General features: G+C 32.4%; 1 protein-coding gene across 3 annotated transcripts in view; it reads left to right on the plus strand.

Annotated features, from left to right (window-relative positions):
- Positions 1 to 27,556, plus strand: part of Lim3 (Lim3 homeobox protein) — a 43,578-nt gene that overhangs the window by 7,300 nt on the left and 8,722 nt on the right. The window contains exon 1 of one of the 3 annotated variants that reach the window (XM_089704630.1): positions 24,436 to 24,550. The exons of 1 other annotated variant lie outside the window; for it this stretch is intronic. In XM_089704630.1, the coding sequence (XP_089560756.1) occupies positions 24,457 to 24,550 (94 nt within the window). In that variant the 5' untranslated portion in view covers positions 24,436 to 24,456. Of the gene's footprint in view, positions 1 to 24,435; positions 24,592 to 27,556 lie in introns of those variants that run through there. One more of the 3 variants, XM_089704638.1, reaches the window with a different exon arrangement.

Here is a 27,556-nt window from a genome sequence, read left to right on the forward strand (position 1 = left end):
AAATAGCTCTACATCTCCCAAGTCTTTTTGCCACATAAAAATTCTTGTATCGTAATGGTTTTAATTCTACAAAATGTAAGACACATTAACACACAGATAACAAAATCCAACGAAAACGCGTATTGTTTTACTTCCAATATAAGAACGATGATGATAATAATTTCATCACTTAACGAAGACTCACTTTACATTGTTACGTTAAACAATTTACCTAAATGAGGTATTAGAGAGGAAAATTAAGGAGATAGTCGACCTCTGTTGCTCATTACAGTGGAGTATTAAAAGCGCAGACCCTTCTGATAGAATATGTATTTTTACGAGCTCGGGGCGTGGAGTCTTGCATGTTTTATGCAGAAATCTCGGCCCTCATCCCACTACCTGTGTATTTGCTTCCAAGATACGGAAAATATTTTTGAAACATTCCGCTTTATATTTCTGGTCGCTGTATATTTTTGTAAATTATATTATTCATGAAATTATATAGACAAAGGATAATGAAATAATAAACATGAATGCAAATGAGAATATCACATTGCATTACATGTGATGGAATTAAAGATTTTGCATCTTATAAAACGATAAAAATGTTTTTATTAATTTATCCTTATCTCAAAATAAAAACAATATTTAAATATTTGTGTAGGTATACTTCAATCGTGCCTGTTGCACATGGCATGTCGTATAAAAGTAGAGATATAATTTGTATAGCTGTTGTGCATCCATGTTATAATATATGGGGGTAGGGAGGCAGGGTGTTCAGTAATCAAGAAGAGTACGGTGGTCCCTAGGCACCGCCCCTCCCAGCGCGTCTGAAACCTGCGCGAACCGAGGGCAATGCCTCAAAACCTCTATTGACTTTCCTTCAGCAAAGAAATAATTTTGTTTCCTTTGTTTACGTTGCATGAATTTTGGATATTCTTTGTACTTTTGGATTGGTTAATTGAATCGAAAAAGTTCTCTCGGTATTGGTAGTTGTTTTTTGAATAAAATATACCGTGCTTAGGTAGGTAGGTATAAACTCTTAAGCGGGAAAATAATTATAATTAACTGACGATTCATTTGTGTGATAATTTAAACTATGATTCAGAATTCAGATAAAAAGCATTCTGATTTGCTCTGCATAAAATGTTTTAATTCAATATTTGGTATTTTATAACGAATAAAATCTAAAATATAACATCATATTACTGTACAATTTGTATAACCAATTTGTCTATGAATAATTTGCAATTTCCCTTCCTGATATCTTAATGATTAAGCGTTGCTGTGTTTTTTTAACATTCTTAAAGTTAAGCTAGATCGATTTATTGCCCCCGAAAGCTCCTTATATATTTAATGCCACGAAAATCGTGAGCTTTTGTATATTTTCACTCTTATATAAAAAACTGGAATCAAAGCTAGAATCATATCAATTGAATTTGATTATTGAATAGATATTCGATAAATAAAGCACCGGAAAGGAATAATGAGCGAAAACTCGAAATAATCATTGGCAAGTCAACATAAAATGCTTTGTAATACCCAACATTTGTGCCAACAATCGGACGGTAATGCACCGCTTTTGTGGAACAACAAAAGTTAACCTGTCTACCCGTCCGGCTAGATAGAATGGAATGATTTTAGGGTTGCGACTTGCGAGGGAAGCAATGACAAGTCAGAGTCCCTACAATGCAATCCACTGCACCATTAATATCGCTAGAGACAGCAAAATAGCTCCTCAGACGACGTAATAAGAGCTATAGTATTTTTCTAATTTAAACCACCTTAACACAAGTCGCCATGTGCTATGTACCGCATGGTGCGTTGACAGCACGTGATGCTTTCAATGTATTTGACGACGTATTTTTAAGAGGGCGTATAAAGCCAGATAATTCTACGATTAAGCCCCGCACATTACGCGCCATGCCGCGCGCCCTCACAATACCCTCATACACCCGGCTCATCCAACGTACGTAAAGTTCATCGCACGCTAAATTATACACAATATTCTTCGCTCGTTCAACGCGTATTTTCGGTAGTTAGTAGGTATGTTGTCTAAAATAATTGTATAAAACAGTGAAGTTGAAATCATCACAAATTATGTAATATGTCTTTTTATTATTATTTGTTTATAATTATTAATGATAATCGATACATATTATAAAACAGTAAAAAAACTGTCTGTATGTAATATATAAAAAAAAAAACAATATTAGGGAAACAGTATAGAGCACGAATCCGTAAAAAAAGTCTGTCGAAATAGCGAGTATAGATACTATTTTTAAATAAACATACGCAGTCGACGACACACATTCCTCCAGAACTTTATTTTGATTAATTTGGTTATAGTCCATTGAATGAGTCCCTCCAAGGGGGGTCTAGAGTGCATGAGTTAGTAACGTAAGATGTTTCTTCGGAAACATGTCAAGAGTCCCTAGGTAATAAACATACTAAAACCCCGGGCCACTAGGAGGAGCCCCGGAGTGGGGGGAGGGGGGAAATGGGTCCATTTTTTCATTTTTCGCTTAAATCTCAAAAACGGTACATGTTAGAGAAAAACTTTCAAGGAAAAATTGAAAGGCCATAAAATTATCTACAAGTTGTACCGGAATCATTTTTTCCTATATCCTACCGTTTCTTAGTTATACGCAGTAAAACATGATTTTGGCTCAAACAATTTCCACATCAATCGATCAAAAAATATTTCTTTCTTCCAAAAAACTCAAAAGTGCAACTTGTGACCGGTACTGATAGATTGCTCTTAATTAGGTCTATAATTGGTAAAATAAACACATTCCTCCATGGAAGCCTTTAGGAGGAATCGATTGTCAAAATATTATATTATGGTAGTTTGAGTTACTGAACTTGATCTTTTTATTTTTTTCTTCCAAAAAACTCAAAAGTGCAACTTGTGACCGGTACAGATAGATTGCTCATAATTAGGTCTATCATTGCTAAAAATACCAGATTCCACCACGGAGGCGTTTACGGGGAATTGAATTTTATCAGGGTAGTTACGATACATGAACTTTTTATTTTTTTTCTTCCAAAAAGCTCAAAAGTGCAACTTGTGACCGGTACAGATAGATTGCTCATAATTAGGTCTATCATTGATAAAAAATACCAGATTCCACCATGGAGGCGTTTACGGGGAATTGAATTTTATTAGGGTAGTTAGTTAAAAAGTTCATGTGTCGTAACTACCCTAATAAAATTCAATACCTCCTAAAGGCCTCCATGGTGGAATCTGGTTTTTTTATCAATGATAGACCTAATTATGAGCAATCTATCGGTACCGGTCACAAGTTGCACTTTTGAGTTTTTTGGAAGAAAAAAATAAAAAGATCAAGTTCAGTAACTCAAACTACCATAATATAATATTTTGACAATCGATTCCTCCTAAAGGCTTCCATGGAGGAATGTGTTTATTATGAAATATTTTTTGATCGATTGATGTGGAAATTGTTTGAGCCAAAATCATGTTTTACTGCGTATAACTAAGAAACGGTAGGATATAGGAAAAAATGATTCAGGTACAACTTGTAGATAATTTTATGGCCTTTCAACTTTTCCTTGAAAGTTTTTCTCTAACATGTACCGTTTTTGAGATTTAAGCGAAAAATGAAAAAATGGACCCATTTTCCCCCTCCCCCCACTCCGGGGCTCCTCCTAGTGGCCCGGGGTTTTAGTATGTTTATTACCTAGGGACTCTTGACATGTTTCCGAAGAAACATCTTACGTTACTAACTCACGCACTCTAGAATTTTTTATTCAATGGACTATTAGATTGTACGACATTTTTCGACTCAGCAATTATTCTAAAAATAAAATCATTCTTATAAATGTGTAGCTGGGCTCTTATGGGTCTATATCAGATGTTCCAGATCTTTGATTTTTTTTAATCAACAGAAAATTTCCATCAGACGCAACAATTTTTGTTGACGTCACTCCTATAAATGTTAGAGTGTGATCTCAGGGTCCCTCATCATACATTCTAGATCTTCGAATTTGTATATTTATATTGCCCAGATAATACCTACACAACAAAATAACTTTCATTCAAAGCCGTCCAATAGTTCCGGAGATTGGCGTGTACAAACAAACAGACACATAGAGTTTTTTTAGGATTTACGGGAACAAACCTATCCAATGTCCTTTCTCAGGTCTCAAGCTATCTCTGTATCAAAGTTAGAGCTTAGAGAGCCAGACATACATACAGACAAACAGACAAAAATTCTATAAACTATGTACCTATATTTTTGGCTCCTATATCGATTGAAAATCACGCCCCAAGTAGGTATTCGTAAAAATATTCAATGTACAGTTTTTACTTTCGTACAATTTTTTTTTATACCTATGTGATTGTAATATTATTATCTAATACAGATTGTAAATATACATAATGTGTAGTTACTATTCACAACTTGTATTGGTTATTTACTGGAGCAAACATAGGAATCTACCTATAGTAATACTATAATATATATACATATATAATATTATAAAACATTCCCGATTTTCCCGAAACGAATTTACAGAATTTACACAAATAATAATATCCAAACTCGCCTGGATAAACTTTCTCAAATGAATCTATAGTTTAGGTGGTCTGTTGCGGTTCTGCATCAGGTGTTTCAGTTTTCAAAATAAATTATTATTTTATATTTCCCGGATAATATAATAGTACCTACACAACAAAATAACTTTCATTCAAATCCGTCCAGTAGTTCCGGAGATTAGCGTGTACAAACAAACAGACAAACACAGACAGTTTTTTTTATTTACGGGATAAAACTCATCCTATGACCTTTCTCAGGTCTCAAGCTATATCTGCACCAAAATTAGAGCCCAGACATACATACAGACAGACGTACAAAAATTCTAAAAACTATATTTATGTACAGATATGTACTACATATTACTATGTAATACAGATTATGAATATATTATATATATACATATACATATTATGTATATTATAAAAAAATACCTATTCAATGTAAGTACAGTTTTGACTTTCGTACGAATTTGTTATACCTATGTATAGATGTTATGTATGATTATCTAATACAGATTGTAAATATAATATTATATATGTACTATTCACAACCGGTTTACATATTATTGATATTATTATTTACTGGAGCGAACATAGGATCTGCCTATAGTAATAATAATAATATAAATCTTTCTTGACTTGATTGATTGCACCTACCTATCTATAGTTTACCTATCTATAGTTGCTGCTGCTATCGCGTCAATACTCAGTCCGCGGAAATTATTTTACAGAAACTAAACTTTCTCAAATAGGTAAATCAAGACTTATCTTTTTATATTATAATTATTATTTATTAATATTATAACAATACTATTATAACTTACCTTCGACATTTAGTTATCTTTTCAATTTGAATCTTTTTTAGTTCTCGTTTCTTAAGTCTTTTCATTTTGTTGTTTACAAATCAATATTCGGCGTAATTATAAAACACGGCGCAGCAATTTTAGCGTGGTCTACTCGTCTCAACGGAGCGATAGCGTCTGATGTATGAAATAGAATTATGCTTTTAGCTCCCGGAACGTGCGATGGAAGATGATTTCTTGCGTAATTAAAAATATAGTAAGCGCCAAAAGTGTTTTATCGTGATTAAACCAAAACTAAAAGTAATTACACAAAATGCTCTGACAAATATATTGCAAATGTTTTAATATAATTGTTTATGAAAAAAAAATCTTAATAAGTATTACCATGTCCAGTAAAAAACGTAAAAGTGTGAAATTTAGAGGTAACTTCGTGAATTTTTTCTATCGAGTCAATTTCAATATTTTATGTTTTTGATCTGACAATATAATCGAAAATATCATCAAGTTTTACATATATTTTATTTTTTATATTTGGTCTTGAATATTACACGTATCAACTAAAAGTTGATTGGTGATTTGACTTTATACGCGCCCTTAAGAGGGCGTATAAAGCCAGATAATTCTACGATTAAGCCCCGCACATTACGCGCCATGCCGCGCGCCCTCACAATACCCTCATACACCCGGCTCATCCAACGTACGTAAAGTTCATCGCACGCTAAATTATACACAATATTCTTCGCTCGTTCAACGCGTATTTTCGGTAGTTAGTAGGTATGTTGTCTAAAATAATTGTATAAAACAGTGAAGTTGAAATCATCACAAATTATGTAATATGTCTTTTTATTATTATTTGTTTATAATTATTAATGATAATCGATACATATTATAAAACAGTAAAAAAACTGTCTGTATGTAATATATAAAAAAAAAAACAATATTAGGGAAACAGTATAGAGCACGAATCCGTAAAAAAAGTCTGTCGAAATAGCGAGTATAGATACTATTTTTAAATAAACATACGCAGTCGACGACACACATTCCTCCAGAACTTTATTTTGATTAATTTGGTTATAGTCCATTGAATGAGTCCCTCCAAGGGGGGTCTAGAGTGCATGAGTTAGTAACGTAAGATGTTTCTTCGGAAACATGTCAAGAGTCCCTAGGTAATAAACATACTAAAACCCCGGGCCACTAGGAGGAGCCCCGGAGTGGGGGGAGGGGGGAAATGGGTCCATTTTTTCATTTTTCGCTTAAATCTCAAAAACGGTACATGTTAGAGAAAAACTTTCAAGGAAAAATTGAAAGGCCATAAAATTATCTACAAGTTGTACCGGAATCATTTTTTCCTATATCCTACCGTTTCTTAGTTATACGCAGTAAAACATGATTTTGGCTCAAACAATTTCCACATCAATCGATCAAAAAATATTTCTTTCTTCCAAAAAACTCAAAAGTGCAACTTGTGACCGGTACTGATAGATTGCTCTTAATTAGGTCTATAATTGGTAAAATAAACACATTCCTCCATGGAAGCCTTTAGGAGGAATCGATTGTCAAAATATTATATTATGGTAGTTTGAGTTACTGAACTTGATCTTTTTATTTTTTTCTTCCAAAAAACTCAAAAGTGCAACTTGTGACCGGTACAGATAGATTGCTCATAATTAGGTCTATCATTGCTAAAAATACCAGATTCCACCACGGAGGCGTTTACGGGGAATTGAATTTTATCAGGGTAGTTACGATACATGAACTTTTTATTTTTTTTCTTCCAAAAAGCTCAAAAGTGCAACTTGTGACCGGTACAGATAGATTGCTCATAATTAGGTCTATCATTGATAAAAAATACCAGATTCCACCATGGAGGCGTTTACGGGGAATTGAATTTTATTAGGGTAGTTAGTTAAAAAGTTCATGTGTCGTAACTACCCTAATAAAATTCAATACCTCCTAAAGGCCTCCATGGTGGAATCTGGTTTTTTTATCAATGATAGACCTAATTATGAGCAATCTATCGGTACCGGTCACAAGTTGCACTTTTGAGTTTTTTGGAAGAAAAAAATAAAAAGATCAAGTTCAGTAACTCAAACTACCATAATATAATATTTTGACAATCGATTCCTCCTAAAGGCTTCCATGGAGGAATGTGTTTATTATGAAATATTTTTTGATCGATTGATGTGGAAATTGTTTGAGCCAAAATCATGTTTTACTGCGTATAACTAAGAAACGGTAGGATATAGGAAAAAATGATTCAGGTACAACTTGTAGATAATTTTATGGCCTTTCAACTTTTCCTTGAAAGTTTTTCTCTAACATGTACCGTTTTTGAGATTTAAGCGAAAAATGAAAAAATGGACCCATTTTCCCCCTCCCCCCACTCCGGGGCTCCTCCTAGTGGCCCGGGGTTTTAGTATGTTTATTACCTAGGGACTCTTGACATGTTTCCGAAGAAACATCTTACGTTACTAACTCACGCACTCTAGAATTTTTTATTCAATGGACTATTAGATTGTACGACATTTTTCGACTCAGCAATTATTCTAAAAATAAAATCATTCTTATAAATGTGTAGCTGGGCTCTTATGGGTCTATATCAGATGTTCCAGATCTTTGATTTTTTTTAATCAACAGAAAATTTCCATCAGACGCAACAATTTTTGTTGACGTCACTCCTATAAATGTTAGAGTGTGATCTCAGGGTCCCTCATCATACATTCTAGATCTTCGAATTTGTATATTTATATTGCCCAGATAATACCTACACAACAAAATAACTTTCATTCAAAGCCGTCCAATAGTTCCGGAGATTGGCGTGTACAAACAAACAGACACATAGAGTTTTTTTAGGATTTACGGGAACAAACCTATCCAATGTCCTTTCTCAGGTCTCAAGCTATCTCTGTATCAAAGTTAGAGCTTAGAGAGCCAGACATACATACAGACAAACAGACAAAAATTCTATAAACTATGTACCTATATTTTTGGCTCCTATATCGATTGAAAATCACGCCCCAAGTAGGTATTCGTAAAAATATTCAATGTACAGTTTTTACTTTCGTACAATTTTTTTTTATACCTATGTGATTGTAATATTATTATCTAATACAGATTGTAAATATACATAATGTGTAGTTACTATTCACAACTTGTATTGGTTATTTACTGGAGCAAACATAGGAATCTACCTATAGTAATACTATAATATATATACATATATAATATTATAAAACATTCCCGATTTTCCCGAAACGAATTTACAGAATTTACACAAATAATAATATCCAAACTCGCCTGGATAAACTTTCTCAAATGAATCTATAGTTTAGGTGGTCTGTTGCGGTTCTGCATCAGGTGTTTCAGTTTTCAAAATAAATTATTATTTTATATTTCCCGGATAATATAATAGTACCTACACAACAAAATAACTTTCATTCAAATCCGTCCAGTAGTTCCGGAGATTAGCGTGTACAAACAAACAGACAAACACAGACAGTTTTTTTTATTTACGGGATAAAACTCATCCTATGACCTTTCTCAGGTCTCAAGCTATATCTGCACCAAAATTAGAGCCCAGACATACATACAGACAGACGTACAAAAATTCTAAAAACTATATTTATGTACAGATATGTACTACATATTACTATGTAATACAGATTATGAATATATTATATATATACATATACATATTATGTATATTATAAAAAAATACCTATTCAATGTAAGTACAGTTTTGACTTTCGTACGAATTTGTTATACCTATGTATAGATGTTATGTATGATTATCTAATACAGATTGTAAATATAATATTATATATGTACTATTCACAACCGGTTTACATATTATTGATATTATTATTTACTGGAGCGAACATAGGATCTGCCTATAGTAATAATAATAATATAAATCTTTCTTGACTTGATTGATTGCACCTACCTATCTATAGTTTACCTATCTATAGTTGCTGCTGCTATCGCGTCAATACTCAGTCCGCGGAAATTATTTTACAGAAACTAAACTTTCTCAAATAGGTAAATCAAGACTTATCTTTTTATATTATAATTATTATTTATTAATATTATAACAATACTATTATAACTTACCTTCGACATTTAGTTATCTTTTCAATTTGAATCTTTTTTAGTTCTCGTTTCTTAAGTCTTTTCATTTTGTTGTTTACAAATCAATATTCGGCGTAATTATAAAACACGGCGCAGCAATTTTAGCGTGGTCTACTCGTCTCAACGGAGCGATAGCGTCTGATGTATGAAATAGAATTATGCTTTTAGCTCCCGGAACGTGCGATGGAAGATGATTTCTTGCGTAATTAAAAATATAGTAAGCGCCAAAAGTGTTTTATCGTGATTAAACCAAAACTAAAAGTAATTACACAAAATGCTCTGACAAATATATTGCAAATGTTTTAATATAATTGTTTATGAAAAAAAAATCTTAATAAGTATTACCATGTCCAGTAAAAAACGTAAAAGTGTGAAATTTAGAGGTAACTTCGTGAATTTTTTCTATCGAGTCAATTTCAATATTTTATGTTTTTGATCTGACAATATAATCGAAAATATCATCAAGTTTTACATATATTTTATTTTTTATATTTGGTCTTGAATATTACACGTATCAACTAAAAGTTGATTGGTGATTTGACTTTATACGCGCCCTTAAAATACGTAGTTGTAGTATTTATATGATACTAGAGGTCCGCCCCGGCTTCGCCCGTGGTACATATTTCGCAATCAAAGGTAGCCTATGTCCTTTCTCGGGTATCAAAATATCTCCATACCAAATTTCATGCAAATTGGTTCAGTAATTAAGGCGTGATTGAGTAACAGACAGACAGACAGAGTTACTTTCGCATTTATAATATTATTAGTATGGATTATCACCTGTTCACATTGTTCCTATTCCAAATTTTCCCTCTATCATCACTACTTATTTAAAGAAGACAACTCTAGAGCTGTAATGCTAAATATGTATCTATTATTTGAGGAAGGTCAAGTGGAAGGGACCGTAGTCCCATCGTGGAAGAGTTTGGAGGAGGCTTTTGTCGAAAGACAAGCAGGATACCCAGAAGAAACCTAGTGAAGCTATTAAATTATTGTTACTTGTAAATTTTCTTGCAATAAAGGCATTCATTCATTCATTCAAGTACGGTCCCATAATACTTTTTTTTTTTTAATTTCATTAAAAAATTATTTTTCTATACCTATTTGTAATACCTCAGTCGAAATTGCATGTTATTCATAATTAATATGTTACAAGTTACAAGATTAAAAGAAATAATAGGCTTACTTTTAAGTTTTAAAAGAGTTTATTGTTGGTTTATTCAAAGAAAATGTTCGAGCCGCGTTCAACGTAAAGCAGGGTATTAAATGCTAAATTCTCTAAGTGAATTCATTAACGATATGCAAAAGCTGAGTATAGCAATAAAGTCGCAAATCGAGCGATTAAACGATCTAATAGCTAATACCATTAAGTGATAAATGCAACGATCCGCATATGAATAATTCCAATGGACACAATGTACGGCTTTCGCTAAACGGCTCCATATTTTCAAAATCCCCATAGAGCAATAATATTCAATGAGGCGAATGAGACGGATGTATTGTTGTGTATAATAGAAAGCGAGACGGATGACTGCGAGGGACATTGGATGGCAAATCCTGGAGATTAGCGCGTCGAGAGCGACATGTGGCCTCCCGGCACTTAGCACTCCCTACAGCCCTCCTGCGACGTCCCCGCGAAACCATTACTATCCTGTCGTAGAGTCGTTCTACACATGCCCTTACATACTATACATTACTTCTTTTGAATATTCATTTTGCAAACTGAAAAGAATTTTGATTTGCTATCTCAGTTTATGATCTGAAAAACCAACTGTTAAACGACAAGTGTAGGTACCTATTTCTAATCATGTAAGAAATGCGGGCAATTTGTTAGTTGTTACATCAAAAGCTCAAAGAAGCTTCGACATTTGTTACCAAAACTCTGAAGTGCTTAGTACAATGAGGGCTATGGAGGTGTCCACTCGAGCTCGATGTTATCTCGATGATACGCGTCTAAAGGTCGAAGTGGGTCACTTGGCCGCGGGACCATTGAGCGGCATCGAAGCGAAACGATCATACAGTTAGCAATCACATGGTGCCATATGCCGCGCGCATTACCATTGCAGTCGCTTTATAGACCTACCCTTTTAAGATTGATGACTATTCATTGTGCTTATTTTAATGTATTAGAGCATATAAATGTTATGTTATTGCATACCCGATTTGGCCCACTCATTATATCACTTAAAATAAATTTATTTTCCTACATGTACAATTTTTTTTGAGATTGTACATAATAAATAATAATATTTTATACACCAGTCAGTATAAAATGTTTCATATCTTAAAAATACAATTAAGATATCATGTCAAAATTGAAAAGAAACCTTTCTTTTTGGTCATTACGGACTAGATACTTAATTAAAGAAAATATTGCCCTATCAAGAGAGGCAAAAACCCCTCATTACATTAGATTAGTTCTCAGATTAATAATGTAGGAAGAAATCTTCGTTAGATCATTAGGTACATTATAAACTACTTTCATTTTATACTATCAACACGTATCTATAGTCGTTTCTAAGAAACATTTTGCATAAAGTGATTTGGTTTTTATATTTATAGGTATACTAGCGGTCCGCCCCGGCTTCGCCCGTGGTACATATGAAAAATAGATGTTGGCCGATTCTCAGACTTACCCGATATGCACAGAAAATTTCATGAGAATCGGTCCACCCGTTTCGGAGGAGTATGCAGACTAACATTGTGACACGAGAATTTTATATATAAGATTATACTTATTCAAAATATAATACTAAAACATTGCAAGAAATAAAGGAGACTGTAATTAAATAATGTAGAAACGTTAATTAGGTAGCTCTAAAGTTATAATTATAATTTATTAAAGTCCTAATTAAAGTTATCTTTATATCATGATTGATCTTAACCTACAAATAAAACAAATGTATTTTATGGCAATAAAAGTAATTCATCATATCTATAGAAATTATTTCATTCTTCGCCTTAGATAATAAAAAACGGAGGCTGTTTAGAGCATGTCATTCGTTTGTAGGGTCGTTTTCACCCTTGTTATACCGCCAAAACACTTGGTACAAAAAGCGTAATGGAGTTTAGTAATGACCCCCTCTGGGCAGGAGCAAAACAAACTGTATCCTCCCGCTGTGAAAGGATAGCTGGTTACTGAGTATGTTTTATTGATTAGTACAAATATCAAATATGTCTTGAAAATTTTTATCTATTGCATATTTTCTCAAAATTAATACTTATTGATTCTTTTTAATCGAATTAACTTTCAATTTGATTGATTTAGAAATAGAATAATAGATTTCATTGATTGTTTAAACTACTTTGATATATAAGCTTTAATAGCTATAGATCTTTTCACTCGAATGCTGATCCTTGCTCTACTCAAAATTTATCCAAACTTTCAAACAGAAAATAAACATTTACTGAATAATTAATTAATCATAAAGGTAATTAAACATATCCCGTAATGTTAGCTTTTAAATTACTAGTGATGCGTACTTATCCAGATAACAATAGCATCGCCGGGAAGCCACATACGAATCAAATGTATCACTAATACCGACCCCGGGGTCGGTCTGACCCTCTCGATTCAATTATCACGCGCAGCTTACATTGATCTGCCGACGGGTGAAAATGATACTTGTGAGAGATTGCTCTTTTGTTTTTTCTCGTGGTTTAAAAACGTTCCCGGCACGCGACCAAGTTTTCATAGCGATATTTTTGATATTGTGTAAACTAGCATGCTTGTATGATGATGTTTGTTCTAGAATATTTTATCAGATTTAATTAGAACAATATTTGGTAGATAGTAGATACGTATTCCAAAATGCGTCAAATCAATGTAATGTTTGCAGTGCTCATGTTAAAATTTTCTAAGGATAACATGGAATAACTCAAAACAAGATCTGACAAAAAGATTAATGTAAAGATTTTAAGTATGCCATTATAATATACTCACATAACTTCATCCGGTTTTATGTAGGGTAAAAACGCAATTATTCAATAGGTAATTGTTATGAGAAAATAATATAACGTCTGATAACACTTAGCATTTTCTTAGATTGCGAATTGCGTGTTATTTAAACTAACTGATCACAAAAAGAACTGCGAATTTTGCCTTTATGTGAACTGCATCATTTTTTTAACGATTATTGCAAATCATACTGTAGAGTCAAATTGATAAAATTGTACTCTACATAATAAGAATTATTATGTCGCGTGTGAAATATGTAGAGTGTGTGTAGGAAAATAAAAGTAACCTTATTATTTAACAACAAACGGCCTAAATACAACGAATAACAGGTGCCTGTAGCGAGATTCGGTGGGTAACGTATTGTTCACCAAATTCAATTACAACTCCACCGCAAGCAAGACTACTTTGATTCACAGCAGCCACGCTAAATCAACCTGACCGACTCGTGTGAAAGTTCATTGTTTTATCTATAATATATTATACTTTTTCTGTACATTCTGTTTACGTGAGACTTTTTATTGTTGCGTGATGTGCTTTGAAATTAAATTACAAGCCAAGTGTGTTTTCGTTCAATGATACTTTATATATCCTTATTTTTCGTCGTTACTTTCATAAAGTTGTATATCTTTAAAAATGAGTTTCTAGCTTTTAGGACGAAATATATTATATTCCTAAATACATTATAAAAATAAAATCATTTTTCACCCTCCTTCTTTATGTCCTTAGGTCTTAGTAAAGGAAATAAAGGTATGTTTGTGAATTTTATTATTGTATCCGATTTTCTTCAACATGACATGCTATTAGTCGGTGAAGTTTTTCGGCTCAACTAGCTGCGGTTTACTGAAGGGTGGATAAGAGCTATTTGCTTTTATTATGCTAAGTGCCAATCATAAGTTCTTTCAACAAAAGGGATCCAATTAGTTTAAAATAATGCTAAGCAGATTGTTCTAGACAACTTTTGGAAAGGTTGAATAATAATAAGAAAATAAAATAATGTAGAGTTATGTAAGGAAAATTCTTTCATTCATAAAATTTATATACATAGTACGTTTAAGTAGAATCATGCATTTATTGTGTTGGGTTTAAAATATGTACTTCGTTAAAATTAAAAATAGCAACATCGAACTAGCAGCCTGATACAGACTGATACAAAGATATAACTAATTATATTTTCGCTTATTTTCTACCTACACAACAAAGATGATAAGTCAACGAATAGCCGAACCCAAACGCAATATTGGCTCCCATTTTTACATGTTTTGGTTATTAATTAGTGTTATCTGGAATTGATCGTGTGGGGCACATGATATAGTTGATTTGTACTACCGTAATGTTAGCGTGTTATGATATTATCTCGCTCGGAGCGGTCAGGGCGCGGCGCCATCTGTCGGGCAGATGGGGCTGACGTCACGCGAGCGTAGGGCTTCGGACTCGTACGGCACGCGTCCATCTCCCCAACAGCTGACCCATCCTGATTTACACGTACCTTGCTTTTATGATTTCCTACCGGTTGCGGTTTGCAATTTGTATGTAATTTTGTGTGAAGCAATAGTTATAGTTCTAGAGCTAACCAATATAGCGAAATACATAATCATTAATTGTTAGTAGCTTATTTGTAGAGCAATCCTTTTGAGGAGGAAGCTTTTCTTTCCCTGTTCGTTAATTTTAGTAAAAAATAACCAATTGGCTGACAAATAGGTACGGTAGTATTTTACGATTTGTAATTGTATGCGGAATCTGCTCATTAAAATGTTGACGCGTAAATCGTTGGACCGAGAAGAGGTAATTTTTGTTGAGATCTAGAAGAATTTATAACTGAAACACATCGTTCAATTTGATGTTCATGTTTGTAGGAGTTTTTGTTCACCCTGTGTCTTGAGTCTTCAGCTAGTCTAGTTTCAACTCGTAGGTGCAGAGACACACAGACTTGCCAGTCTGTGTGTCTCTTACATTTATAAATAGACATAAATTTACTAAATTCACAAGATAATGCAATAAATTTACCTTGTATGCAGAATGACTAATATAATTAGGAAAACAGTAAAATGACCTTAGTACTGTAATAACTAATAACTAACTACACAGCACGCGATTCTTCGACAACCAAAAGGTTACAAGGGCAAGACGATCAGGTCAACACACTAAAATTACCTGTGATTGTAGGTATTGTTATTATGTTTATACATTTATTTAGCACTAGATTTCCGCCCGCGGCTTCGCCCGCGTTTGCAAAGGAAAACCCGCATAGTTCCCGTTCCCGTGGGATTTCCGGGATAAAAACTATCCTATGTGTTAATCCAAGTTACCCTCTATATGTGTGCTAAATTTCATTGTAATCGGTTCAGTAGTTTTTACGTGAAAGAGTAACAAACATCCATACATCCATACATCCATACATCCATACATCCTTACAAACTTTCGCCTTTATAATATATATTAGATAATGTGTATAGCAGCTTATTTTGTCGCGATTTCCAGTTGTTAGAATTAAAATAATATTTCTTCAGAAAAAAATTGTTATTTTCACAATCTTAAAATGATTAATTTGTTTGAATAAATTGCAGTTCTTTTTTATTATTTAATAAAAAATATAATATGTAATATATTTTACTCTCAAAAAAGATATAAAAATACACAGTTTTTTTTTCATAATAGATTAATGGAGTACGTTGTAGGTACCTATAAAGCTATAAACACATGGAAGATTGATCGTCGATTAAAATGGTGTGGTAACAAATTTTCCTTTCTTCATAAGTATCTACCCCTTTATTTTTGTCCTAGCCAGCTCACCTGGGTTGGCTTGGTATAAAAAATAGACTGTATACTGATATTAGCTGTGTAAAGTCAACTTGATGTTATTTAAATTAACTTACTGATCATATAATTGATTTTTGAAATATTAATTTTAAAATGATGTACAAAGTTAAATTCATGTAACACAGAATATAACACGTGACAGTGTTTTTTCGGAGATTATTAACTAAGTACCTATTAAAAATTCCATGTTTACTTTGAGTCAGTGCCATTCTCGTCAGATATTTCTGCTGACGTTTGAAATCATAATTATCAGTATTAAATATTTGATGGAGTTCATTTTTTGGGCCTGGCATTAAAATTGCAAGGAAGCATAACTAAATGCATGGTGGTAGGAGCAGCATGCATATGAGATTCAATTTCAGCCACCGAACACCGCGCATTCATCGCAACTTCGACACGCTTGCGTCACGTCGCTTTCTTCTTAATGTGTACCTCATTAACCGGCGAAAACCCGTTTACATAAAAAACAATGTCGACCACTTTCCGTTGAAACCTTATTCCCAGCGTTTTACTGCAGTTGCCGCAATCTAATTATGACAAACTCACATGCCCACTGAGTAAAATTATGCACAATTCAACTCGCTTTCATGTCTGATATTATGATTGTTAAATAAATACACATTTTTGGAAAATATTTGTACGTAAACAAGCGCCCCTTCCACCGACCGCTCTCAACGCTCTGAATTGATGAATAAACAAGAATTACTAGATCAAAGCATAAGGGCACTCGGGCTTACTTTAAAATGGTTAACACTTTTAATAATTGCAGCCCTCAATATTAACTGCTGAAGGAGAGAATAAAAGACAACAATATCGATGTACGTTATAGTATTTAAAAATAATAATACATAACCTAACCACCTCGATTTTGAGGAAAATACATGATTATAAGTTTTTGTCAAATTAGTGTCTAAATATAGATATTTAATGTCCAACTTATATGAATGAGTAGAACTATAACTTATTATATCATATTATTTTGACGAACTTTTCCGACCGCAGTTCAAAGCCTGTTCTATGATTCCCACAATTACAGTAATTTAAGAGAAATACGTTTTTTTGTTTAAATAATAAAAAATCCGTACATAATACGTGTTATTACAGTGGATTTATACGTCACAATCCTACTGAACTGAAGGTTACACAATCTTTGGTAGATAAATTATAACTTCATCATGAAACTTTACTGATAAGCCGGGGATGTAAAATTTAGACCACCTTTTTTGAATTGAAATATGAAATTAAGGACCCCATGGGTTTGAGCCGGTCAAGGAACGTTCCTCATGGAAGTTTCTGTAAGTTCTTAGCTTCAATACGAGTCATACTTACATATAAGTAGGTGGGTTCCGTGGGTAGAGCATAGTTAAATATAACTACTTATAGTGTTGCATAAAATCTTATATCTTATAGGTACTTATATCTTATAGGTACTTAAATTAATTCCATTGTTTCGTAATAGGTATATATTGTATGAGCGTGACGTTAATAAAGAAATCTCACCACTAGTTTAAAACAAGTTATAACGAGGATCAAAATAAATGTGAACCTCTGATCGTTTATTTACATCTGAGATTCACTCAATGTTATATACCTTCATATTTTTGTTTGTTTTATGTACTTATAGACTTTGAGTATCAGTGCTCTACGTGGCTCTACCTCCTTCTTTAATCAGAAATGGCATATAGCACGTCTATATTACACACGTGCATATATTACAACAACTCATTCATGACAGGATTAGATTTTTTTGTTAATATCAGAATTCAGAAATCTTCTACATGGTGATTTTTGAATTAACAAAAACTATGCAATAATAATTAATCGCATCTACTTTATTGATTTTGCAAAAAATACGTAAGTAGTTTTATTTTTAAGATATTACCATAAAAATAATATTAGTGTACGGACAACTTTTTACATTAATATTAAGATAATATTGTGCGTTAAAGTGGTTACCAGAGATGTCCAAACAATTTTATTTTTATCCTTTTGTAAAAGTAAAAGCTTTCTCCTTTAATTACTGCTCCCGAAATGATTTCACTATTTATTTTTCACTAGAGGTCCGCCCCGGCTTCGCCCGTGGTACATATTATTATTTCGCAATAAAAGGTAGCCTATGTGATATGTCCTTTCTCGGGTATCAAAATATCTCCATACCAAATTTCATGCAAATTGGTCCAGTAGTTTAGGCGTGATTGAGTAACAGACAGACAGACAGAGTTACTTTCGCATTTATAATATTAGTATGGATTTATAAAACAATGTTGTATGTATCGGAACTTGTTTCCAATGAAAGTTTTGTATTTTCACGAATTTATTTAATTATCTACCTACACTATAAACGCCTTAAAAGATATCCTAAGAAAGCTTATTCTGTATTATTTCTTGCCATGATTTTAAATGGTTTATACACTGTAATTACACGTATTCTTAGCAACTTTTCCCATGCGACTTGAGTTTTTTACCTCTTGCTCACATCTGAATTTTAATTTTAATCTTAAAATCTATAAAAACCAAAGATGTTCAGAATGATAACAACTGAGAAACCAAGAGCAGGTTTGCATTCAACTTAAAAATGGCGGCGTAACTAGCATTAGTTTATGGAAAGCAAGCTTCGAGTTAGTTAGCCTTTCTCGATAGTCAGAGTATCCAATATATAAATGATTTTTAATTACTGACACAAGCGTTTTTAATGAAATAGGTAGTTGTTTCCAAAAAAGCTTTCAAGCTTCATAATATTGATAGAGATTTTAAAAATCATTTTTAAAAATGTCCTAATTTCTTATTTTAGGAAGGCGTGAATATATTTTACGTTAGGAGTGTCTAGATCTTTGAATATTTTTGCTCGCTGTCACTTTATCTACATAATAATATCTTCTATTTTGCACAAAATCAAGTAATGTAAAATGTAAGTTTAAAAGCTTCCCGAGCGGATACGCGAGGTTCGCTTTTATGAAACCACAGTTTGGTTAGAGATGTTTGCCAAATATATAATATCGTTATTGACATAGTGCAATGATTAATGCAGACGAGGGCCCACTTATTAATTTTAATAAGTGGGGTGACTCGCGTTTTGAAGGGGCGACGACAGATCGTCGTGTTTGTTTTATTAGTTTTGATTTTATGGTTTCGTTGTTTATTTTGCTGTGTTTATTATATTATAGATTTAGAGAAGAGTAAAAATTAATTTTATTGTTTTAATTTCAATTTATTCATTAAATATATTAATTATACCTACTTACACTTGTCAGTTGTCCAAAGATATGTTATGATTGTGGCTGATTTAAACAATTATCGATATAAAACTGGTATGAACTTTAAAAATCTCTTTCAGTTTCAAAGATGTATAATTGTTGCATGTTCCTAATTATTTTTTTTACAATTCACAATGTCTTCATACTCAGAGATTTTACCTTTTCAGTAGCCTATGATATTTATGCGCGCAATAATGTCTAACTGAGAAATGAAACAAATTTTGCTATGTTGATATTGCAATGTCACTTCAATCTAACAAATACAAAATCCTCGACATATTTTACACATTTTATAAAACTAAAGCACCCCTACAGGTTCAACTGGCATAAAAGTGTCGGCCGTCACGCGTGCCGCCTGTGGCGTATCTCTAAATTGGATTTTAATTTAATTACAGGACGATATAATTTTTCTGTGCCATCCTAATCAGATAACGGAGACATTATCAAGTTATAGCCCTTTGGAAACAGGCGGGAGATCCTTACTGTCATACGGACGTAATTATTATTTATTCGGTTTATGCAAATGGTTCAGATTTCTGCTCATACGAAAAACGCTTTCTTCTGGTCAATCCAAGAACATTTTTCTTCGTTGATGTTCAATAAAATGGGAACTTTTGTAAATTTTTTATTGGTTTTATTTGTTCATGACATTGCAATAATGTCTAATTCCATTTATTACTTTCCGTATTTCTCCCTTTACTCTGCTCAAATTGATTGTAGATAATTGTTGGATACCATAGAAAACTGAAGAGTCGGTAATTTGTATTTCTAAATCATGTAGGTTTCCTAAAGGGGATGTAATTGTTTGAGATGGTCACATACGATAACAATTTCTCATAGTAACTTAATATCAAAATGTAGGGTGCGACACGCGCTATACGGAAAAATCCTTTGGGGAAACCAAACTTATGGGACAAATACGTGTCCGTGGGATAGTCGTGAAATTTGTTTTATTTGAGTACTTATGTTTCGTTGTACAAATAATAATCATGTTGACAAATATATTGGATGACCCTCTATTTGTAGGTACCTACTTTCTGTAGTTTTATCTTATGAGTGAAAAAAAAAATGTGCCTATTAGAACACCTAGTTTAAAGTCATCACTATATATTAAGGTAAAAGCGCATACCGAAATATTAAAAAAAACATTGTCGCAATGCATAACAGCAAGCTGATTGAAACATACACAATACACATACCTACATATAGGTACCAACTCTTGTAATAAACATATCGCAATTATTAACCCTTTAAGGATAGGGCTTAGCAGATTCCACTTGAATGCAAGGCTGTCGCATCCGTTTTGAGGATTATCAATGGTAAGAAGCTCCAGCAATGCAAGGTTATGGACAACCCTCAATTACCGAAGCTCGGGCGCACGCGCCGCGACTCTGGGGACGGCGCACGCGACCATCCCCTTACAATTATGATATATAAAATGTGACTACACGATGCGCACGTAAATTTGAAAACGATGTTTGGATAAAACTGCATAAGAATATATTGCAATACACAAACATATTTAACATTAGATAATAATATATATGTTTGTGTAATTTCATATACAGATTTGTATGTATGAATTGCGAAATAATTTATAATAATTTTTGTTTATTTTTTGCCATAAAATATTGAATATCAATCACAACAATCCATCCCTAAATCGTTATCACAGTTCACAGGCCTCCCGTGCTCTCATAGGCGGTAGAAAACTGATTTAGTAATTTTTTTTGCACAATCTTCAAAAGCTTCCCTCACCTTTTTTACTACTTTAGTTTTACTAATTTTCGCAGTCTATGATGATGTAAAGTGAATTGCAAAACTCAGTGTAATTTTTACACTCTTTTCACACTTTTAAACCACTAAAACAGCACTGATAGACACACCTCACATTATTACATTTTCTTGATGATTTTGAATGACAGAAATAAAATTAAAATAGGTAGGTATATTAAGTGGTCCAGGCCCAGAATTAAAAGTTATTTGTCAGAAAATTATTTATAAAAATACAGCGGATGTGCCGAGCACACGTGTCAGAAGTGAAACTTCTTTTGCAAGATTTAAAGATACCAAAATCGTCGCCTACTCCATGACGTGACGGTATTTCTTCATCGGTATTTCTTCATGACGTGACGATCTTGAAATTTTCCTCTTAACACGCCTACAGAAGTTTCACTTCAACAATTAACGAAAAACGTTACCAGAATTCCCACCTAGATAAAATTTTAAATTTGGTAAAATAAAACAACAGCAATTTTATCAATTTTACTTTTGAATGTCTATAATTACCGTACTCGTCGCATAAAAAACGATTATAATATTAATGGCGATTTGCCATTTGTCTTCCTACCTATCCTAGTTCCCAATGATTTGTTGGTGTCGTGTAATTCACTTTTTTTCCTAACAGGAAATAGGTAGGTTATTAAACTACTACCTAAATGACAAGCAAACCGTTATCGCGATTATTCCTGCAATATTTTTCATATGTATATTTTAATGTACGATTTCGCCGGGATGCTCATGTGCTTCATCTTCTTTATCAGGTACTGTTTTCCCGAAAATGCTGAAATATCTCAAAGAAAAATTTGTGTTTAGAGGTAACAATGGTGAACCTGTTCGGTCAACTGAAATGCTCCGATTAACAATGCCACAACATAACACCAGCTTCTATGACACTTCATTCACCGTTCAGGCAATCAAATTGTGGAATGCTTTACCTGTACATATAAAGAATGCACAATCCTTATCAAGTTTTAAAGCATTGGTGCGTGATTATCATTTCTCTCGCTGTACTTAATATAAATTATTTATATTATATGTATGAATATTATACTATTGTTACGTAACATATTCTTATTTGATTGTGAATATATATTTAATACTGTATCTATTATATATATATATATATATATATATATATATATATATATATATATATATATATATATATATATATATATATATATAATATATATATATTATATGGATATATCTTTACGCAGGTAACTTATTTCGTGTTATATTTATTTGTTTTATTTCTTTTATAAATATATATATTTTATGCTCTACCCTTCACCTTTCCTCTAATTTAATTTATCTCCGTACGTCCGGTTGTCTGGAAGAAATCGCTGCATAGCGATAAGACCGCCAATTGTTGTAATGTATCCTTAGATTAAGTATTATTGTAATGATTCTAAGAGCAATAAAGTATTAATAAATAAATAAATAAATAAATGTACGTAAATATTCACTCTATGAATTAGTTATCCCATGTTTGCACAAAAAAAAACAAGTACCTATTCATTCCATTCTACGATTAATTATAGATAATTATTTTTATAATATGCCTTATCATCAAAATCAAAACTGTTTAATAAAATTGTTGTTTTAGAATAATATGAATTTAACTTATTTTTTATTTGTTTCATATTCCACATGAGAACTCTACATCGAATATATTCTTATAGTCTTATATTTGTAATTACATTGTTATACATTGTTATTGGTTACTTGAAGAATCAGGTAAATAGGATATAAATCATATAAGAAATAAACATAGTCGTTATGCCTTTATCTTGAATCTCTCTGAATCTCTTTCATGTACAAAAAATAGAGTCAAAAACAGCTTGAGTCCCAGCAAAGTGAAGACAATCAAATAAATCTTTATTTTCTCAGATAAAATATAATGTTGTGATGATAAAACAAGATTAGCGATTCGATTTTACATATAGATTTGTGATTAAGCGAATTTTGGCATAGATATTAGGTACCTTCACAGTTTTTAGTTTAACAGTTTTATGCCTATTTATCATAAAATTTTCTAGTCAATGTTTGAACATTTCAAAAATTCTGTAATCAGTAGAAAAGGTCGTGCTATAATCGTTTGTGTTTTGAATAAGAAAAATCTCTGGTAGAGTCGTATCCACTTCGCTAAATATCATAAATTCGCATAAGCTGTAAAAGTATATCAATCCATTTGTTCAAAATTACATATTTGAAAACGCATTATGTAAAGTAGGTACAAACTGCACATCTACAGCGAAAGTATTTTGCCTATATCCAGTAGATTTTAGTTTCTGGGGTACAAATGACGTAAAGTTAAGGGTAGAGAGACGGTAAAGTATGTGATTTATGAGGTCATAAAGTTGCACACGCGGCTGCCCTCGCGTTCACTTGTATAATTCATTGTACCACGCAGGTCACGCTTGACCAAGGCCTAGACTGGATTGAGTTAGAGATTTATGCTCAATATTTACGACCAGGTTTTGTATGAAATATTGTACGATCGCAAATACTTACATTCAATTTTGATGTTTGCGCTGCTCGGTGGACGTGTTAATGGTTTATTGTAGAGCTTTTTACAGGATAAACTTTATTTAACCGCATGTAGCTTTAGAACATCTGAGAATAGCTTACTGTGTGTAGGTATGCTTGGAGAGATAGAATGCAATATATGATAATATTGGTTATAAGTTAGTTAGTTCGTATTGTTAACATTAATGAAATAAACTACCTATGCCCCTTTTATTTAGCAAAATACACCAATATAAAAAACATATCTATAATAAGTAGGTAGGTACATAGATATGTAGTACCTACCTCCGTAAATATTATCTATTCGACATTTCCAAGAAAAGAAATCATAGCGTCCTACAATGAAACCGTATTGCCCAGAAAGAGTTAATTGGAAAAGTATGATCAGAAAAATACGAGAGATCTGGATTCGCCTACAAAGCACTTCAAGTGCAGAACGTCGGAATATTACTCGCGCGGAAATGCGAATTTTCTTTAATCGATCGATGGGTGGTGCTGGCTGCTTGGATTGGTCGTTGGGCGTGGTGCTCGTTATCATTAGAGGCGCCTTAGCCAATGGTGTCGTGGTGCTGATAAGAGGGTTGGGGTTGCGAGGAAGGGTGGCGTCAGTACGTCGGACGCATCGGTCGAGGGCGGTCGCGGAGCATGCTGGCTCCCATGATGTACCCGGGCACGGAGGAAGAGCTCGACATGCGAGTGCCGCCGATACAGCTTGAACACCTGCCTGAAGTGTTCCTATGTATGTAGATCACGTTGTGAGTGTGCTGTGTGAACATTTTTGTGAGTGAATTTGAAACAAGTTTTGTGCTTTTTAATAGATTAATAATCGTTTTTATCGATAATAATCGATGCGTTATGATACTAAATTGTATTAAAATAACAGCTGATGCAGATGCAGAATTGCAATGGTAGAGTCTAGGTAGCGGATTCACGTTTAAAATGGTCTCGTTGCTTGTTGTGGATTCTACCAGTGTACAGTGTACTGTTAATAAGTAATAGGGTTTTTATTGTACTATCTATTAAAAATACATCTCTGTTTACAAAACAAAACAGCTTCATATCGACGTAATCAGCTCCTATACAATAGGAACATTCAATAGATGCGGGCATAAAGGTTACCGGGTGTGTCTTCATATAGGTACTTACCTATATCCCTAAATATAGGTACAATGTAAAATATAACATACTATAAATACATACCATACTTACCTACCATACCATACCTTTTACTACATTATATTTTGTCCCCAATAGAGTTTAGGAATACTGAAATATAATTATGCGTTTATAATGAAAATTATGATTAAGATAATTTTAATTCTATGGCTGTAATTAATATTATTATTGACATAGTATCCCTTAAATATGATTAGATACTTATCTATTTATTAAATCAAAAAAGCATAATATTGAATTAATAATTTCTGTTTGCTAAATAATTAAAACAAGGCAACAAATAAATCCTATTTACTATATTTAACGTATCGATAAAATATCCGTAAAATAAAAGTAATTAATTAAATCTATTACTTTAGGAATTAATACCTTTTTAGTTTTTATGGACACGAATGCTATTAACATAAGGCCTGTCTAGGTCGACATAGGCCTTATAGAGATATGCCTAACGAATTCATTTTTACTAGTAATTTAAATAATTTATTAGTAACACTGGTTTGCTTGTTAAATCGAATAAAATATCACAAGAACAACGATCTTGGATTCTCTTATTTACCTTAGATATACAGATGCACCGCTAGAGACAAAAAAGATCAATTTTATTATGCAAAAAATAGCATAGTACTTAAATATAAAATAGGTACAACAATAACAAATTAAATTGAAATACAATCAGAATGTAAAATTACTATATCAATATAATTAGATACATACCTAGATAAACATAAATAAATTCATAGATAGAGCTACAATATTGTAGCTCTCCTTATAACTTTCCTGGATAAAGTAATGGTAATATTAAGATACACCGGCTCTTTATTGGATTCATGAATTGTATGAAATAGATTTTAATATATCTGCCGAATTTAATTATAATTGTAATAGATCTTTTCTTTACATTTTATAAATGATTTATAAATGGAGATATTGTATCTTAAATGCATCGTTTTTCATTTTGTCTATCTATGGTAGAGAAACTCAGTTCTTATTTAAGATAGAGAAAATAGTTTCGTTTTCGGTTTACAGATTATGTTATTATGTGTATTGATTTAGAGATATTCTTCTAGTAGTTAGTTAGGTGTTTGAATCATAGGTATATTTTAATATTTTTACATTGTGATATGACCTAATTATTATTAATGCGCATAAAAGTATGTACTCATAATTTTCTAAAGATGCGGCCACGTGTCCTTTTGTGTTATTTATATATGACAGTGAATCTGTATAGAAAATAAAATATTTAGTCCGTATAATAGGTCTGTATGATGCGAAATAAAACTATTTTTACGAAATAGAGCTACATCACCAAAAGCTTCATCACATGTCCAGTAATTACAAACAACATTTTAAATTTAAATAAAAATACATTATTTATAGAGTTGTGCTTTATTTATTTAATATAACATTTTTTTTATAGTTGTTTATATTGATTGATTGTTGAATTAGATATTTAGCGCTACTTTTTTTTCGTTGTCTCTATATTCACACGTTTGAGCTTCGATTTCAAGGAGTGGTTTGGTTTTTAATCTAAGTTTCTCGCGGTGAAGCCGTAAATAAAGACATTGATCTTTATTTTCTTATCTCTTTATACCTTTATATTGATCTGTCAGTTTTTGAAGAGAAACTTCTTTAGGCGCGTTGATAGTAAAACTTCAAGGTCGCTTCATGGCAATCGCGTCACGTCATGAAGTAAGGCGACGATTTTGGTATCTTTGAATCTACAAATCCTCTTATGTCTTATAATAGGTATTACACTGATATTTTATCCATAGGTACCATTAGAATAGTAGGTACCTAACTATGTAAATTTGTATGTAACATTTACTCGAGAGCTTTTTACTAAAATATACCTACAATACAAGAATGAATAACTTGGTAACTGAAGGTAGAGGACGTTGTGGAGGTTCAAAAAAATACATTTTGTGCTAAGTAAAAGTCGCTCAAAAAAATCACACCCGTTGGCCGTTGCCATTCTTTCTGGTAGTACCTATGACTTCAAATAAAGGATTTTTTTTCAATCTTCTTTTCTGGATAAATGGCCTATCGATTAAACCACAATTTCAAAGATGTAACTCAACTTCGTTTTGCTTATTTTTAGTTCTAAGTTTAATTTAAAAAAAAATGCCGAATTAAGAAAAAAATATGCCTGTTTCATTAGGATTCCGAAATGGTATCTATATGACTATAGATATATATCGTTCATTGCATTTTCAGCATTTAATACGCATTAAATTCCTATAAAAAGAGTAATTCTTAACAACAAAAATCGTTATATTTATTTCATGAACTACTTGAAATTAACTTAAAAATGTTGAATTGCCTAAATGGTGGAAGAGAAAAAGAAATTTTTTAAGCTATCATTTTATTACATTAAAAATAAAGTTATTCAAAGTGGCCACTATCAGCTCTAATAGCTACAAACTCTACATCTTTTGGAATCCGTACAATTAGAAGGTTTGCTAGAAACCTGATATTGACCGAGAAAATTAAGCCGAAAATGGGCCATTAACGGAAAAAATTCGTGTAGTTTTGAAAATCGCTGTAGTTATTCCTTGATATTTCCAGATGA

Source organism: Colias philodice, chromosome 2, assembly GCF_061535455.1.
Source record: "Colias philodice isolate Cphi_HAF_F1 chromosome 2, ilColPhil1 Martin Lab GWU primary, whole genome shotgun sequence".
NCBI classification, from domain to species: Eukaryota; Metazoa; Arthropoda; class Insecta; order Lepidoptera; family Pieridae; genus Colias; species Colias philodice.